The sequence below is a fragment of the Salminus brasiliensis genome, chromosome 24 (assembly GCF_030463535.1).
Source record: "Salminus brasiliensis chromosome 24, fSalBra1.hap2, whole genome shotgun sequence".
NCBI classification, from domain to species: domain Eukaryota; kingdom Metazoa; phylum Chordata; class Actinopteri; order Characiformes; family Bryconidae; genus Salminus; species Salminus brasiliensis.
The window spans coordinates 18,580,154-18,596,816 of NC_132901.1; the positions used below are offsets into that span (position 1 = coordinate 18,580,154).

At 41.5% G+C, this 16,663-nt stretch overlaps 1 protein-coding gene across 14 annotated transcripts in view; it reads right to left on the reverse strand.

The window, feature by feature from the left end:
- The window catches only part of LOC140547107 (adhesion G protein-coupled receptor L3), a 423,620-nt gene that overhangs the window by 210,801 nt on the left and 196,156 nt on the right, over positions 1-16,663 (reverse strand). For all 14 annotated transcript variants that reach the window (XM_072670638.1, XM_072670640.1, XM_072670645.1 and 11 more), the window contains one exon: positions 5,759-5,972. In XM_072670638.1, coding sequence (XP_072526739.1) covers positions 5,759-5,972 — 214 coding nt within the window. The remainder of the gene's footprint in view (positions 1-5,758; positions 5,973-16,663) is intronic.

The following is a 16,663-nucleotide window of genomic DNA, read 5'->3' on the forward strand; positions in this document are numbered from 1 at the left end:
TTTTCCTCATGATTCATTTAAATATGATACTTTCAGAAACAATTCAGTGCATTATGGAATCTCATATTTGATCATGATTAATTTATTATGACTGTTTCAGAAATGATTCAATGCAATATTGAATCTCAAATTTCATCATGAATCTTTCAATAATGATTCCTTCAAACATTTCAGCACAATTCAAGTTACAGACCTTCAGGAAAATTATTATCAGTTATTATTAAGTTTGATTAGGAAATGAATCAGTGTATAATGGAATCTGAACTGAATATTATAAATGTATTATTTACAAAGTTCTATAATTAACATATCAGTGCAGCTGGATTAAAATTCTATTCAGTAATAATATTAATATTCAAAAAGATATGCATTCATATTTGGTCCAGAATGTGACTTTTAGGCTATTTTCTCAGAGTGATTTGTTTATTGTATTTTATTTATTTTTATGATAATAATAATAATAATAATAATTATTATTATTATTATTATTTGAAAAAAATTCTCAACTCAACAAACAAACGTTAAGATCATGAACACGCAGTGTGGTGAGACTTGTTTAGATGATTACTGAATGTAATGTCATGTTTAAAGCCTCTACAGTGGACCAGCCAGTCTCCACACACACACACACACACACACACACTCACATTCTGTAAAACAGCTGAAGGGTTCGGTCTGGAGCGGCCACCGACTGCCTGTCGTTAGCGCTGCTTGTTTGTTTGTTGCGGCGGCTTGTTTTGTTGCTAAGCGTCAGGTTTGATTCTTTCGGGGGGCTTAAACTGGAGTGTGGGCAGCAGTAGAGCAGTGAGCTACACAAAGCATCAATTATCAACACACACACACACACACACACACACACACACACACACACACACACTCCCATACAGTCTCTCACTCTTGACCCTTTTCTTGAGCAGCGTTCATTTTAGCAGTTCAGCTTAAATTCTGATTCAAAACAAGCACTTTAAAACACACTCAGGTGTGTGAGCTCATCACACTGTGTGTGTAAGTGTGTGTAGGTGTGTGTTGGGCCTGCTTGTCTCAGGTGAACCTTGGAAAGCAGCTGCATTAGCTGATGATGTATAAGAAGGTGCATGTGTGTATGAGATCGTATAAGTGTGTATGTCTGTGTGTGTGTATGTGTCTGTGTGTGTATGTGTATGTCTGTGTGTGTGTGTGTGTGTGTGTGTGTGTGTGTGTGTGTGTGTGTGGATGAGATATTATGTGTGTGGAGTGTGTTGTGCATGAGAATGTGTGTGTATATGTGCAGTGTGTTACAGAGGGAGAGAGAGAGAAAGGGATAAACACAGAGAGATGAACTGAACTGAGAGATGAAAGAGAGAGTGTGTGTGTGTGTGAGAGAGAGAGAGAGAGAGAGAGAGAGATATGAAGAGAGAGGTACAGAGAGTGAAAGAGAGAGAGAGAGAGAGAGAGAAAGGCAGAGAGTGTGTGTGTGTGAGAGAGAGAGAGAGAGAGAGAGAGAGAGAGAGTGGAGAGAGATAGAGGGAAAGGCAGAGAGTGTGAGAGAGAAAGGTATAGAGAGTGAAAGAGAGAGAGAGAGAGAGAGAGAGAGAGAGAGAGAGAGAGAGAGTGGAGAGAGATAGAGGGAAAGGCAGAGAGTGTGAGAGAGAAAGGTATAGAGAGTGAAAGAGAGAGAGAGAGAGAGAGAGAGAGAGAGAGAGAGAGAGAGAGAGAGAGAGAGAGAGAGTGGAGAGAGATAGAGGGAAAGGCAGAGAGTGTGAGAGAGAAAGGTATAGAGAGTGAAAGAGAGAGAGAGAGAGAGAGAGAGAGAGAGAGAGAGAGAGAGAGAAAGGTATAGAGAGTGAAAGAGAGAGAGAGAGAGAGAGAGAGAGAGAGAGAGAGAGAGAGAGAGAGAAAGAGAGAGTGACAGAGATAGAGTGACAGAGAAAGAGAGATATAGAGAGAATAAGTACATGTCTGTACATGTTTGGTGTGTGTGTGTGTGTGTGTGTGTGTGTGCATAAGGCCTGCCAACCTCCTGAGTTGTTTTCTTTTTAAATCCAGGGATTTTTGCAGCAACGGCCAAAAGAAAAGCTTAAATGCTGAATAGGCTAATAAAAGCCTAGCGGAGGCTAATCTGCCGTGGCTAGCGCACAGTGGTCCTGAAAAAGCTCACAGTTCTAACGCTGAGCTTTAAAACCAAGTATCATTCACTGCTCTGAAAGGCATTAGGCAAACGACAAACGCCAGTTGGCAGTAAACAATACGCTCTGATATTTCACTAGACAACACGCTGACTGTTAGCGGAACTGAGCGCACACACCAGCAGGCTGTCACAGCGTCACGACACGCCAGTCACAGGAGCGCTAACTCAGCCCGAAGCTGTGAAAAAGTGCTGCTACAACATCTCACAGAGGACGAACAAACAAAAACAACAAAAACAACATATTACACAGAGTGGCCACTTTATTGGAAACATGTTGAAGGCTGTAATCCATCTGTAGAAGCACAATTAGCATTAGCTGCTTTCTAGCCCCTTCATCAGTGGTCAGGTTTTGACCACAGAGTTGCTCTTGGCTTGATATCATTGGCTATGATAAAACCTCATTTAAATAAATGGACATAAGTATTGGGACACCTGCTCAGTCAAGATTTCTTCTGAAATTAAGGGAATTAAAAAAGAGGGTATCATCCTGCTTGTGTTGGAGTTACTGTCTCTACTGTCTGAGTGTTATTTAGGTCAATATGTTGGATGATTAGCACCCCACCTCATCCCCAACTCTTCCGCATCATTCCATAGAACACAGTCCCACTGCTCCACAGCTCGGTGCCGAGGGGCTTTATACCCTTCTAGTCCACGCCTGGCATCATGCTTATCTGCTCCAGAGAGTCCTATATAATTCTACTGGCAGTACTTCCCTACAGGGGCTAGACAAACTATGTGTGTGCATTTGCAACTCTGTGTCAGCAATGTATGCAGCTTAAAGTAGCTGAATGCATTCATTTGAAAGGTTGTCTACAAACATTTGGACACATTGTGTCTAGTTATCTATAGCAATGCTTGCATTACTGAATTAGTTATTGTTAGCATGCTTCTAAATTGCTCTGAGTTGGCAAAGCTGCTCAGAACAATGTGTCGCATGGGAAAACATCTGACCTACAGTTGTATCTGATCTTTATCATTTAATTAGGCTACTCACCCATATTCTCAAGTGCGGTAGAAAACAAGCATATACAACCCAACCCGTGCGTCTAATCACTGCTTAGATTCGAAAAGCTATGAAAGCGAAGTCTCATTAACCAACATGTGTCACAGTGGATGATCTAGTTGCTGCTACATATAGTGTTGGGTAATATGGCGATGGGACACGGACAGTGTTGGATAATGTGAGGATGGAATGTGGACAGTGTTGATTAATTTGGGGATGGGGAGAGGGCGGTGTTGTATAATTTGGGGATGGATCATGAAAAGTGTTGGGTAATATGGGGATGGGACACGGACAGTGTTGGATAATGTGAGGATGGAATGTGGACAGTGTTGGGTAATGTGAGGATTTGGGATGTGGACAGTGTTAAATAATGTGAGAATGGAATGTGGACAGTGTTGGGTAATGTGGAAATGGGATGTGGACAGTGTTAAATAATGTGAGGATGGAACATGGACAGTGTTGGGTAATGTGAGGATTTGGGATGTGGACAGTGTTAAATAATGTGAGGATGGAATGTGGACAGTGTTGGGTAATGTGGAAATGGGATGTGGACAGTGTTAAATAATGTGAGGATGGAATATGGACAGTGTTGGGTAATGTGAGGATTTGGGATGTGGACAGTGTTAAATAATGTGAGGATGGGATGTGGACAGCGTTGGGTAATGTGGAAAAGGGATGTGGACAGTGTTAAATAATGTGAGGATGGAATGTGGACAGCGTTGGGTAATGTGAGGATGGAATGTGGACAGCAAAGGTAATGTGGGGATGGGACACGGACAGTGTTGGATAATGTGAGGATGGAATGTGGAGAGCGTTGGGTAATGTGGAAATGGGATGTGGACAGTGTTAAATAATGTGAGGATGGAATGTGGACAGTGTTGGGTAATGTGAGGATGGAATGTGGACAGCAAAGGTAATGTGGGGATGGGACACGGACAGTGTTGGATAATGTGAGGATGGAATGTGGACAGTGTTGAGTAATATGGGGATGGGATGTGGACAGTGTTGGACAATGTGAGGATGGAATGTGGACAGCGTTGGGTAATGTGGAAATGGGATGTGGACAGTGTTAAATAATGTGAGGATGGAATGTGGACAGTGTTGGGTAATGTGGAAATGGGATGTGGACAGTGTTAAATAATGTGAGGATGGAACATGGACAGTGTTGGGTAATGTGAGGATTTGGGATGTGGACAGTGTTAAATAATGTGAGGATGGAATGTGGACAGTGTTGGGTAATGTGGAAATGGGATGTGGACAGTGTTAAATAATGTGAGGATGGAATATGGACAGTGTTGGGTAATGTGAGGATTTGGGATGTGGACAGTGTTAAATAATGTGAGGATGGGATGTGGACAGCGTTGGGTAATGTGGAAAAGGGATGTGGACAGTGTTAAATAATGTGAGGATGGAATGTGGACAGCGTTGGGTAATGTGAGGATGGAATGTGGACAGCAAAGGTAATGTGGGGATGGGACACGGACAGTGTTGGATAATGTGAGGATGGAATGTGGAGAGCGTTGGGTAATGTGGAAATGGGATGTGGACAGTGTTAAATAATGTGAGGATGGAATGTGGACAGTGTTGGGTAATGTGAGGATGGAATGTGGACAGCAAAGGTAATGTGGGGATGGGACACGGACAGTGTTGGATAATGTGAGGATGGAATGTGGACAGTGTTGAGTAATATGGGGATGGGATGTGGACAGTGTTGGACAATGTGAGGATGGAATGTGGACAGCGTTGGGTAATGTGGAAATGGGATGTGGACAGTGTTAAATAATGTGAGGATGGAATGTGGACAGCAAAGGTAATGTGGGGATGGAGAGAGGGCAGTGTTGGGCAATGTTGGGATGGGGAGAGGGCAGTGTTGGGTAATGCTAAGATGGGGAGGGAACATCATTGTGTGATGTGGAGATGGAACATGGACAGTGTTGGATAACATGAGGATGGAATGTAGACAGTGTTGGGTAATGTGGAAATGGGATGTGGACAGTGTTGAATAATGTGAGGATGGAATATGGACAGTGTTGGGTAATGTGAGGATTTGGGATGTGGACAGTGTTGGATAATGTGAGGATGGAATGTAGACAGTGTTGGGTAATGTGGGGATGGGGAAAGGGACAATGTCAGAGACTTAGCGTGTTAGCGTGTCAAAATTTCATCCCCAAGCACACTAAAGGTTTCAACGTTGGAATCAGAAAGGAAAAGCGGTATGGAGAAATCTCCAGCCTATGGTCATAGCGGTCATTACTCCATGGTTGCCCCCTCCTACCTGTGAGAGTGAAATTCAAACTTTGGCCCACCCACTAATTTATTGCTCCCATCTGAAATTGCAGTCTTGGCTCCGCTACTGCTGGAATCTATCCTAAAACATCCTGGAAAATATTCCGGCACAGTGTCTTTTAAGAAACACTAAAAACTGGCATTTCCACAACTCCAAAACCCCTGTAATCATCACACTGAAATCATCCTTAGAGAGGCTTTAAACCCTCAGGTCAAACACTGCTTACCCGATCTTCAGCAAATCACAACAAACCCAGCGTTCACACAAGCATGAGCAAGTGTGTGTGTTGGGGGGGTCCTACCTTTGGCTCATGATCTTGTATGCATCGGGCAGGTAGCAGCGCGTGTTCTCCATCTGCGCTGGGTCAGCATCGCAGATTTTGTCGTCTGTCCGGCCGTAGTTTGCGCTCTCGATCATGATGACATCAGTGCCCGGACAGCGCAGCTCGATAGGATAACTCTCACAGGACAGCTCCCTGCGCACCACAGCCATTGGCACTGGGGCACGGCTAAACGCTGCATAGACACAAACAGGGAACACTGATTAATCACTAATAAGTTGAGCATGTTAAGGACTTTTACTGTTGCTGTAGCTCCCCTTGGAGTATAGACAGAGCCTTGCTTAAGGCCCCAACAGTGGCAGTTCAGTGGACGAGGGCATCAAACCCACAAACCTGTGATCAACAAGCCAGTGCTCTAACCACTGAGCCATCTCGGCCAGTGTTACTAATATTGATATTGTTACTAATGCAGGGCTTTATACCCCTCTAGCAACACTAGACATCACTGAGCATCATGCACGCCTCCAATTCTATTGCCAGTGCTTTTCTATGAAGATTATACAAGCGTTGTGTGAGTGTCCATGTAAATGAACACCTGTGTCAGCAATGGGTGAACCTTAAAGCAGCTGAATGCACTAATTAGAGGAGGGTCTGGACATACAGTGTGGAATGAAAGTGGATAATCAGACACATTGATGAAAGACCAATGTGTTGTCAGACATCCTTTCATTTATTTTTCAATACTCATTTAGAGACAGCATTAGTGTCTCTGTGTCTGCACACACACATATACACATACACATAGAATCTGCAGTAACAACAGGGTCGTATCAACAAAAACTTTGGATCTCCAAAATGGCAACTCTACATGACGAGGAAACACTTTCTTAAATTTTATGGAAGTCAAAAGATCTGCCAGATTTAAATATGAAGAACGTGAAAAAACAGCACTCTCAGGTGGCCCAGCTGTCTAAGCGTTGGCATTATCAACAGGAAATCACTAGTTCCTTCACTGATGATGCCATAGCAATCTGTGGCTAGAAGTTTCAGAGAGCATAATTGGCCTAGCTCTCTTTGGGTGGGTAGGATGGACCTCCCTCTAGCGCATCACTTAGCTCGATGTGTAGCCAGTGAGGGTATCTGTTAGCTGATGTAACAGAACTGGCAAAAACAACTGGAAGCCTGGATTCCAGAAACAACCAGGCACCGAAACCCATGAAAGCTCACTGATTGGTACTGTCACTGAAAACTGTCTTCACTTCACCGCGGCAGCTCTAGAACATCCCCTGTAGTTAGCAGTTTCCGAGATGCTACCACCCTTCATCTGGTACCCTATTATCATGCCCTTTTGAACATCAGTCAAATTTGCATGTCCTTTGCTTATTTCGGTGGTTCTGCATTCTGCTATAGCTGACTGGTGTGCTTGCTTAGTTATACATGCAGCAAACTCTGTCACATGACATCAGTGACTTTCTAGGCTAAGTTCATTCCTAACCGGGGGGTGGTCATAATACTCTGATCTGACTGTGGCATGTTCTAGAGCTACCGACAACGGCCTTCTTGCACATTGAGTGCCTCCTAATGGTATTACAGTGCTGTCAATCGACATGCCAGTTAACATCTATGATGAGCACCTTGCGTCACCTAATACAGTTCATGCAACACATCACAACATCTTGCTAGTGCCATCTGAGTCAAGGGTGGTTATTCCCACGATGAGGTAGGAGGTCGTAATTTTCCAAAATGACTGTATATTTTCCGGACAGTGGAACGGCTGATTTCTGAGTGTTCTGAGATATTTTTAAACCCTTTCCCAAATTCTGCATCTACTACCTTCTTTCTGAAGACCTTAGAAAGCTCTTTGGATCTGTCCATGGTGATACTACACACTTCAACAGTCAAGAGCAAAGCAGACTTTTGGTTTAGCTCCTCCAAAATCCTCTCAAACCGTGTTCTAATAATCTGCATCTGATAGTATTAGATTTTTTTTTCTGTATTTTTATCCATTCCCCCATCACATGCAGCGCTCCCGACACTAGTGAGGGCGAGACCAACACACGTCCCCTCCGACACGTGCCCAGCCAGCCAGACCACTTTTTCAAAGCGGCTAGCGCCGCACTACCGTGATGTGGGACGATAGCTCCAACTACCCACCCTAGAGAGAGCAAGGCCAATTGGGCCCCAGCTGCTGATGGCTAGCAGCATGAACGGGATTCGAACCAGCGATCCTCTGATCACAGTGACAGTGCCTTAGTCCCCTAAACAACCCGGGGCCCACCTGATAGTAATTGTAGGTGTTCTCAGTAGAAGTAAATGTGGGCTCTCTGGTACACTTTGTTAGACTTTGAACTGTCCACCAAAATTCCAAACATCTCCTCTTCAACTCATAAACATTAATGTGGCATGGATCGAAAGTTCTGAGATTCCGCACTTTTGACAGAATTTCTCCTCCTGACTGAACGAGTTACGAGTGAGAAATACTTACATCAACTTACAACACTTCTAAAGCTCTGTTAAAAAAAAACACACCACACAGCGCTACGGCTACAGTGCCACGGCAAGGGAATCGATTCGGGTCAGGAGAAAAGCAAAGGCATTTCAACATATCAGCAAGTCATTTCTTTTCCTTCTAGAAGATCTGCCGGTTGTAACGGGGCAGGATTTACAGCCGTCTCAGCGCGGTCCAGGTGGGATTTTTAGACAGGTTTGAGAAACGCAAAAGCGTCCTGCAGGGCAGAGCGCAGTGAGAGACGAGATCAGACAGTGAGATCAGAGGCAGGCGTTTAACAGGCCCTGAATAATCACACCTGCTCAGGAACATCAGCGCAGCTTTGGTCCTGAATAAGGAGAGCTGCGGCAGGGCTGCTTACCCTTTTACAGCACACCGTGGAAACGAAGCTTTCTTCCAAATGAATTACTGATCACGCTAATCCTCAGATTATTGGCGCCTAAAGGAGCCGAGTGTGTTATGTGCATGAGTGTATTTACAGTTGGGTCCATAAGTATTCGGACAGGGACATATTTTCCTTTTGGTCATATTGCCCCAGTACATCACCTCAGTAGATTGCATGGGTTTGCATTTAGGAGTTGCCATTCTTACATACTCCCTCCACAGGCTCAAACATAACTGATCAATCTAACAATTATTAATAAAATGTAAAAATATAATTATTTACTTCAATTATTAACTATTAGTTAATACTTGGATGCATTTTTTTTTTGCAGTCAATTACTGCCTGAAGTCTGAAACCCATGGGCCAAATTCTGAGTTTTTAGGCCTTCACTGCTAGCTTCCTTCAGTTGCTGCTTGTTTGTGGGTCTTTCTACCTTCACTTTTCTACCTTGTTTTCTCACTGCCCCTAGCTCAGTAGTGTGTGTGTGTGTGTGTGTTCACTACCACAAATGGGTTAAATGCGGAGGACACATTTCGCTGTACAGTGTACAATGACAAATACGTGCACCTTTACCTTTACATGGACACAGTTGGAATTTGACTTCCACACCTTCTTAAAATACATCCATTGAGTGAACGTACACACACACACACACACAAACTAATGAGCCAACACACGGTTAGACAGGGAGCACACAAGCCCCAACTCTTCCTCCAGGCCCTCAAGCCTCATTGGGCTTCTTTGTCCAACTCTGTGCCGAACAAACGTCGCACCCACCTCCACCCGTCTCCTCCCTTTCTTCCATCACTCACCACACCAACAGGGGAAGATAGTCTGCACTAGCAAATTATACATGGTAAGATTTTAGTCCTGAAACTGTGCCTGTGCATAACTCTGTGTCCGCTTGTTTGGTGTGCACCAGGGTACAAAGGCAGGGTTCACACTCACTGTAGCGATCCATGCTAACAGAGCAATCGCACCAGGGTTCGTTTTAATCAAATCAAAGCTGACCAGTATAAACACACTCTCAGAGTCATTGGGCAAAATTCCCAATGTTGTTTTCATCTCCCTGTGTCACTAGATCTAGATGTAAGTCGCCCTGTTGAAATGTAAGTAAATGATTCTGCCCACTAGGATGACCTTTATCCTTTGGCCTAAGAACAATATATCAATAATGCATTGCAATTCACTGTTTATGTAATTTCCCATCAAAGCTTTGCAAACTCAGAACATTCTGGGCACCATATTGCTGATAGGTCCCCTTTTGAGTGGGCGATTGCCTGAAATGCATAGAGAAAACTGCATTTCCAAAAATACGTGGGTACGCGCGGAGAGCTTCTTAATTAAAGTGAGCAATCCGACCTCCGACCCGTCTTCAGTTAGGGACACCTGCCAGCCCAGTGCAGTAATTATTGCTGTAGGAGAGGAAAATGTTCCGATTTCCCTCTCCCCGTCTTTTCTCTCTCCTTCTCTGTTTAAAGAGTGTCCTCCGGAAACACTCTCCAAAAAAGCCTCGGCCCGAAAGCACTCCACCATATCTGCGAGCAGTTCCCTTCTGCTGGATGCGTGAGTCAGATTTGTGCTTTAAATTCCCCACAGGACTGTACTCCTCTGTCTGACTGAGACTTATCTGATCCATCAGCCCAGCCACTTTCTACTCAAACTGAATATGAAAATAGCACAGCTAGCTTTTAGCACAGCATGGACTGCAGTTTTGAAATGAAAATTAGCATTTGCATGTCTTTCATTATTCTGCGGAGAACATCCCCCTCCTTCACCATTCGAAAAATGAACCGTATCAAACCTCTTATATCTCACTGAAGATCCGTTCAGTGTCCGAAATGGATGATCCTTATTTGCATTTTAGGGCACAAGTGAGTACCCAGAGTGAAGGGGTGATGTTCCTAAATTCAGCCATGTTACTCCACTGCTGCGTTTTCTCCACTGGCTTCCTGTAGCTGCAGCCTGCATCAGATTCAAAACGCTGACTCTGGCCTACAAAGCCAAGAACGGACCAGCCCCTCCGTACTTGATGGCAATGGTTAAAAGCCAAGCTGCACCAAGAGCCCTTCGAGCTTCAAGTACGGCTCGGCTCGACCCGCCATCCCTCAAAATCCACGGAAGACAAGCGTCCAGGCTTTTTTCTGTCCTGCACTGAAGTGGTGGAACGAGCTTCCCCTGGGTGTCTGAACAGCAGAGTCCAACGCTCGCTGTCTTCAAACGCAGACTGAAGACCCTCCTCTTCAGAGAGTTCTTGGGCGAATAGCAGAGTGGTCACCTTACTGACTACTGTAAACACTACTGTGTTTAGTAGTGTCTAAACTTGGAGGTATCTTTAAATTATTAGCTTGCTCTGAATAAGAGTGTCTGCTAAATGGTGTAAATGTAAATGTATAGTAGGGGCATGGACCTGGGGTTGTGGATTCGAGGAGGGGTGTTCTACCTGTGTCCATATGGGATTCCTTCAGGACAAGCACACATGGTGGGTAACTGCCAACACTCAGTTGCCCTTGGGTTTAGGTTTGTAAAGAATTGGGTGTGTGAACCCTGTCCTAGGTGTATTCCTGATTTGCTTTCCAGGTAGGCTCTTTGACCCTGACCAGGGTGACTTTGAGGGCACTACAAATTCCCTGCAGTACACTATGAATTTGTTGTAATCCCTGCAGGTCACTTCATCACCTGAATGTTCCCTAAAGTGCACTGTCAGTCTCTCGTTACTCTTTAACTGCTATTCTGGAATGCACCTGTCAATCTGGTCTCCATCTATGAGAAGGTTGGTGTGTTCTCTATGCAAAAAATGACCTTAGGTGTACGATTGTGATGGAATGAGTGTATGTGGTACCCTGTGATAGACTGGAGCCCTGTCCTAGGGGTATTCCTGCGCTGCACACAATGTCTCTGGGTAGGCTCTGTGACCCTGACTAGAAAGAACCAGATAAGAAGATGAATGAATGAATGAATGAATTCTGGAGTGATTTTGAGGGCACTTCAAATTCCCTGCAATCCACTCGGAATTTGTAGTGAACCCTGCAGGTCACTACTTCAGTGCACCGTGAGTCTCTTGCTACTACGAAACCGTTACTATGGAACGGATGGAGGAACGCAACGTTAACGCTGCCTGCTGATCCACTGAAAATGAAACTTATCAGTCTGTCTCAACTCTCTGGAGAAACACCATTAAAAAGGCTCCTTAAAATCAGCATCGGTGACAGTTTTTATAGCGGTTGGGCTTGACTGTGGTAATCAGGGTGTGATTAGAAGGGTTTGATGGTCTGGTTTGCTGAAATCTGAGGTTCTTTTGAGTCATTAAAAACCAAAACAGCTCCAATTTAACCCCCCCTCCCTCCTCCAGCACCCCCTGACCAACAGTGACATTTAAAAGTCATCATTAATATAATCGCTTGGGCCGCACACACACATGCAGGCATGCACGTACACGCATGCCACCCAAAGGGCTTGGCCTTCATAATTTCACAATGAAATTACAAGAAAACCTGAGGAAATAAAGGGGTCAGAATCTACCATGAAGATACCATGAAGCCAAGACACTGCTAGTCCTGATTTAGACCCTTTTCTCGCTTGTTAATTCATTTCCCTGCTCAATTCATCATATCACTTCATTAAAAAAACTTGTTTTCCTGTTCCTTGTATGTAATGAGGAACGTTTAGAGGTATGTAACCTCTAAAACCTCCTCTGACATCATTTCCAGTGATGCCATCATGCATCAATAGAATTATTGCATGTTTTATTCATTCATTATTGATTTAGTAATTTTTTTTACTAGCTAACAGTTTCAGTAGTCAGTATTTTTTACTAGATAACAGTTTTAGTAGTCAGTATTTTTACTAGATAACAGTTTTAGTAGTCAGTATTTTTACTAGCTAACAGTTTCAGTAGTCAGTATTTTTTACTAGATAACAGTTTTAGTAGTCGGTATTTTTACTAGCTAACAGTTTTGTAGCATAATGTTTTAGTAGTCAGTATTTTTACTAGCTAACAGTTTTGTAGCATAATGTTTTAGTAGTCAGTATTTTTACTAGCTAACAGTTTTAGTAGTCAGTATTTTTACTAGCTAACAGTTTTAGTAGTCAGTATTTTTTAATAGATAACAGTTTTAGTAATCAGTATTTTTACTAGCTAACAGTTTTAGTAGTCAGTATTTTTTACTAGCTAACAGTTTTAGTAGTCAGTATTTTTACTAGCTAACAGTTTTGTAGCATAAAGTTTTAGTAGTCAGTATTTTTACTAGCTAACAGTTTTGTAGCATAAAGTTTTAGTAGTCAGTATTTTTACTAGCTAACAGTTTTAGTATTCAGTATTTTTACTAGCTAACAGTTTTGTAGCATAAAGTTTTAGTAGTCAGTATTTTTACTAGCTAACAGTTTTAGTAGTCAGTATTTTTACTAGCTAACAGTTTTGTAGCATAAAGTTTTAGTAGTCAGTATTTTTACTAGCTAACAGTTTTAGTAGTCAGTATTTTTACTAGCTAACAGTTTTAGTAGTCAGTATTTTTTAATAGATAACAGTTTTAGTAGTCAGTATTTTTACTAGCTAACAGTTTTGTAGCATAAAGTTTTAGTAGTCAGTATTTTTACTAGCTAACAGTTTTGTAGCATAAAGTTTTAGTAGTCAGTATTTTTACTAGCTAACAGTTTTAGTAGTCAGTATTTTTACTAGCTAACAGTTTTGTAGCATAAAGTTTTAGTAGTCAGTATTTTTACTAGCTAACAGTTTTAGTAGTCAGTATTTTTACTAGCTAACAGTTTTAGTAGTCATTATTTTTTAATAGATAACAGTTTTAGTAGTCAGTATTTTTTAATAGATAACAGTTTCAGTAGTCAGTATTTTTTAGTAGTCAACAAATTCAAGTTGCTTGAAACAGTTTGGTGGCTAACAGATTTACTTTCTTATCTTTAAATCGTATATTTGCACTAAAACAGTGGTCAGATGAATCACTGGAATAAACTGGTTGTTATCTTCCCAGAGAGAAATAAATATACATTATTGTATTAACTGTATTGTTGATTTGTTCATTAGCAAAACTGAGATTATCACTAGCGTGGAACCCACAGGAGTATGTTTATGTATTTTGAGCTAGTTATCCTGTTGACCTTTGCTGTGTTTTTATAGTACATTACTTTTCTGACTGTGTTAACAGAGACAGTAACAGGTAAAATATTAAATATGTATAATAAAAGAATCTCTTACAATGCTGTAAAACCTAATGTTACCTTCTTGCTTTGTCACCTCAGTGAAAGCTAACAAAGCGATGGAAAAATGCTCTTTTTTTGCATGTTAAAGCTATAGACTGTAAAACTGTCAAATCAATATTTATTAAATCCAATAAAATGGTTTGGTTGTTGAAAAAGCTGAAATGTCAGTGGTTGTAGTTGGAATTCGCTCCCATTTCTCTCTCTGGCTGCCCTCAGGGGTCCCCATGAACTGGCTTTTAAATGGACATTTTTAAACATATGGAAACGGTATCACACTTTATCAGGCTCAGCCATCTGCTCTTAAACATGGACCTGTCAATCCCACCACCCACCCCTCACCCCCACTCCAGCACAGCAGTGTTATTTCACTGTTAACTTGGTATTGTTTCTTTGCTATACACTGAATTTACACTGTGTTAGTGAATATCTATAATTTGCTGAAGTACATTATCTACTATATGGTTCATTACATGGTTAATTACAGTCACACTCTTAAATACATTCAGTATAGCCATCCATCCATCCATCCATCCATCCATTCATCCATCAGTCTCTTAATCCACTTCTTTCTATCCAAGATTACAGGGATCCCACCCAAAATCTTTAAGCTCAGGGCAGGAATACCCCCCTAGACATGGTGCCAGTCTGTTACACTCTTAAAAATAAACTGATTGATGCCATAAAAGAACCACTTGTAGTTCCATAAAAAGCATGTTGAGTTCTGGAGATGTGTGAGTGTCAAGGCTAGAGATGGAAAATCCAGGTCCTGAAAGTAGAAATCGGCCTCAGGACTTAGTTCCAACTGCCTGGGCAGCTCTGCAGCAGCCAAGCTAGAAATCCAGGTCCTGAAAGTAGAAATCCGCCCCTGCTTGGGATCTAAGCAGATCTCTAGTGAAGGTTCTCTTCCTCAGGTTCTTCACACGTCTGTTTTAAACATGGTTCTAGGAACCTAAATTGGTTCTTCTATAGAATCTCTTGATTCTCTTATTTCAAGCACCTATATTTTAAAGAGTGCAGAGTACCACACATCCATTCACACACATACACACCTAGAGGCAATTTAGGATAGCCAATTCATCCACCATGTGTGGCTTTGGGGTGGTGGGAGGAACCCGGAGCACCTGGAGGAAACCCTCATGAACACAGAGGTATTCCTGCCATAGGGGACCTTGAACAGAGAGTGGGTGAGTGTGTGTGTGTTGATGGGATAAGCATGGCAAACAGTGTCTCGATCACTCATCACTAAATTCACTCTGTCCTGTATGCACAATGTGTGTGTGTGTGTGTGTTTATGTATGTGTGTGTGTGTGTGTGTGTGGAACGCTGAAGCTCATCATGTGGTGGTAAACAGTGTGTTTACCCCTCGTGGCTGTGTTCACAGTGTCCTGCAGAGCTGCTGATTAATTAAGACATGAATCAAAGTGTCCTGATTACAACACACACACACACACACACACACACACACACACACACACACACACACTTATGTTCTTTCAACAGAGTCTTTCTTCACCGCCCTTTCCTAGCTAACAGGTTTAGAAGCTACGTGTTTTACTATTAGTGTTTTACTATTAGTGTTAGTAGCTAACAACTTGAGTAGCTAACCATCTGAACAGCTAGCATTTTTACCAACTATACATTTTTCTAGCCAGCAGTTTTAGTTCTTAGCATTTTTGCTATTTAACAGTTTTAGTAGTCAGTATTTTTACTAGCTAACAGTTTTAGTAGTCAGTATTTTTACTAGCTAACAGTTTTAGTAGGCAGTGTTTTTACTAGCTAACAGTTTTAGTAGGCAGTGTTTTTTACTAGCTAACAGTTTTGGTAGCAAAAACTTTTAGTAGTTAGCACTTTTACTAGCTAAGGGTTTTAGGAGCTCAGAGTTTTTGTTTCTAAGTTTTAGTATGATTTTAGTAGTCAGTATTTTTTTATGGGCTAACACTTTTACTAGCCAACAGTTTTAGTAGTCAGTATTTTTTTTTTACTAGCTAACAGTTTTAGTAGTCAGTATTTTTTTTTTTACTAGCTAACAGTTTTAGTAGTCAGTATTTTTACTAGCTAACAGTTTTAGTAGTCAGTATTTTTACTAGCTAACAGTTTTAGTAGTCAGTATTTTTACGTGTTTTACTATTAGTGTTTTGCTATTAGTGTTAGTAGCTAACAACTTGAGTAGCTAACCATCTGAACAGCTAGCATTTTTAGCAACTATACATTTTTCTAGCCAGCAGTTTTAGTTCTTAGCATTTTTGCTATTTAACAGTTTTAGCAGCCAGTACTTTTTACTAGCTAACAGTTTTAGTAGTCAGTATTTTTACTAGCTAACAGTTTTAGTAGGCAGTGTTTTTTACTAGCTAACAGTTTTAGTAGTCAGTATTTTTACTAACTAACAGTTTTAGTAGTCAGTATTTTTACTAACTAACAGTTTTAGTAGTCAGTATTTTTACTAGCTAACAGTTTTAGTAGGCAGTGTTTTTTACTAGCTAACAGTTTTAGTAGGCAGTGTTTTTTACTAGCTAACAGTTTTAGTAGGCAGTGTTTTTTACTAGCTAACAGTTTTGGTAGCAAAAACTTTTAGTAGTTAGCACTTTTACTAGCTAAGGGTTTTAGGAGCTCAGAGTTTTTGTTTCTAAGTTTTAGTATGATTTTAGTAGTCAGTATTTTTTTATGGGCTAACACTTTTACTAGCCAACAGTTTTAGTAGTCAGTATTTTTTTTTTACTAGCTAACAGTTTTAGTAGTCAGTATTTTTTTTTTTACTAGCTAACAGTTTTAGTAGTCAGTATTTTTACTAGCTAACAGTTTTAGTAGTCAGTATTTTTAC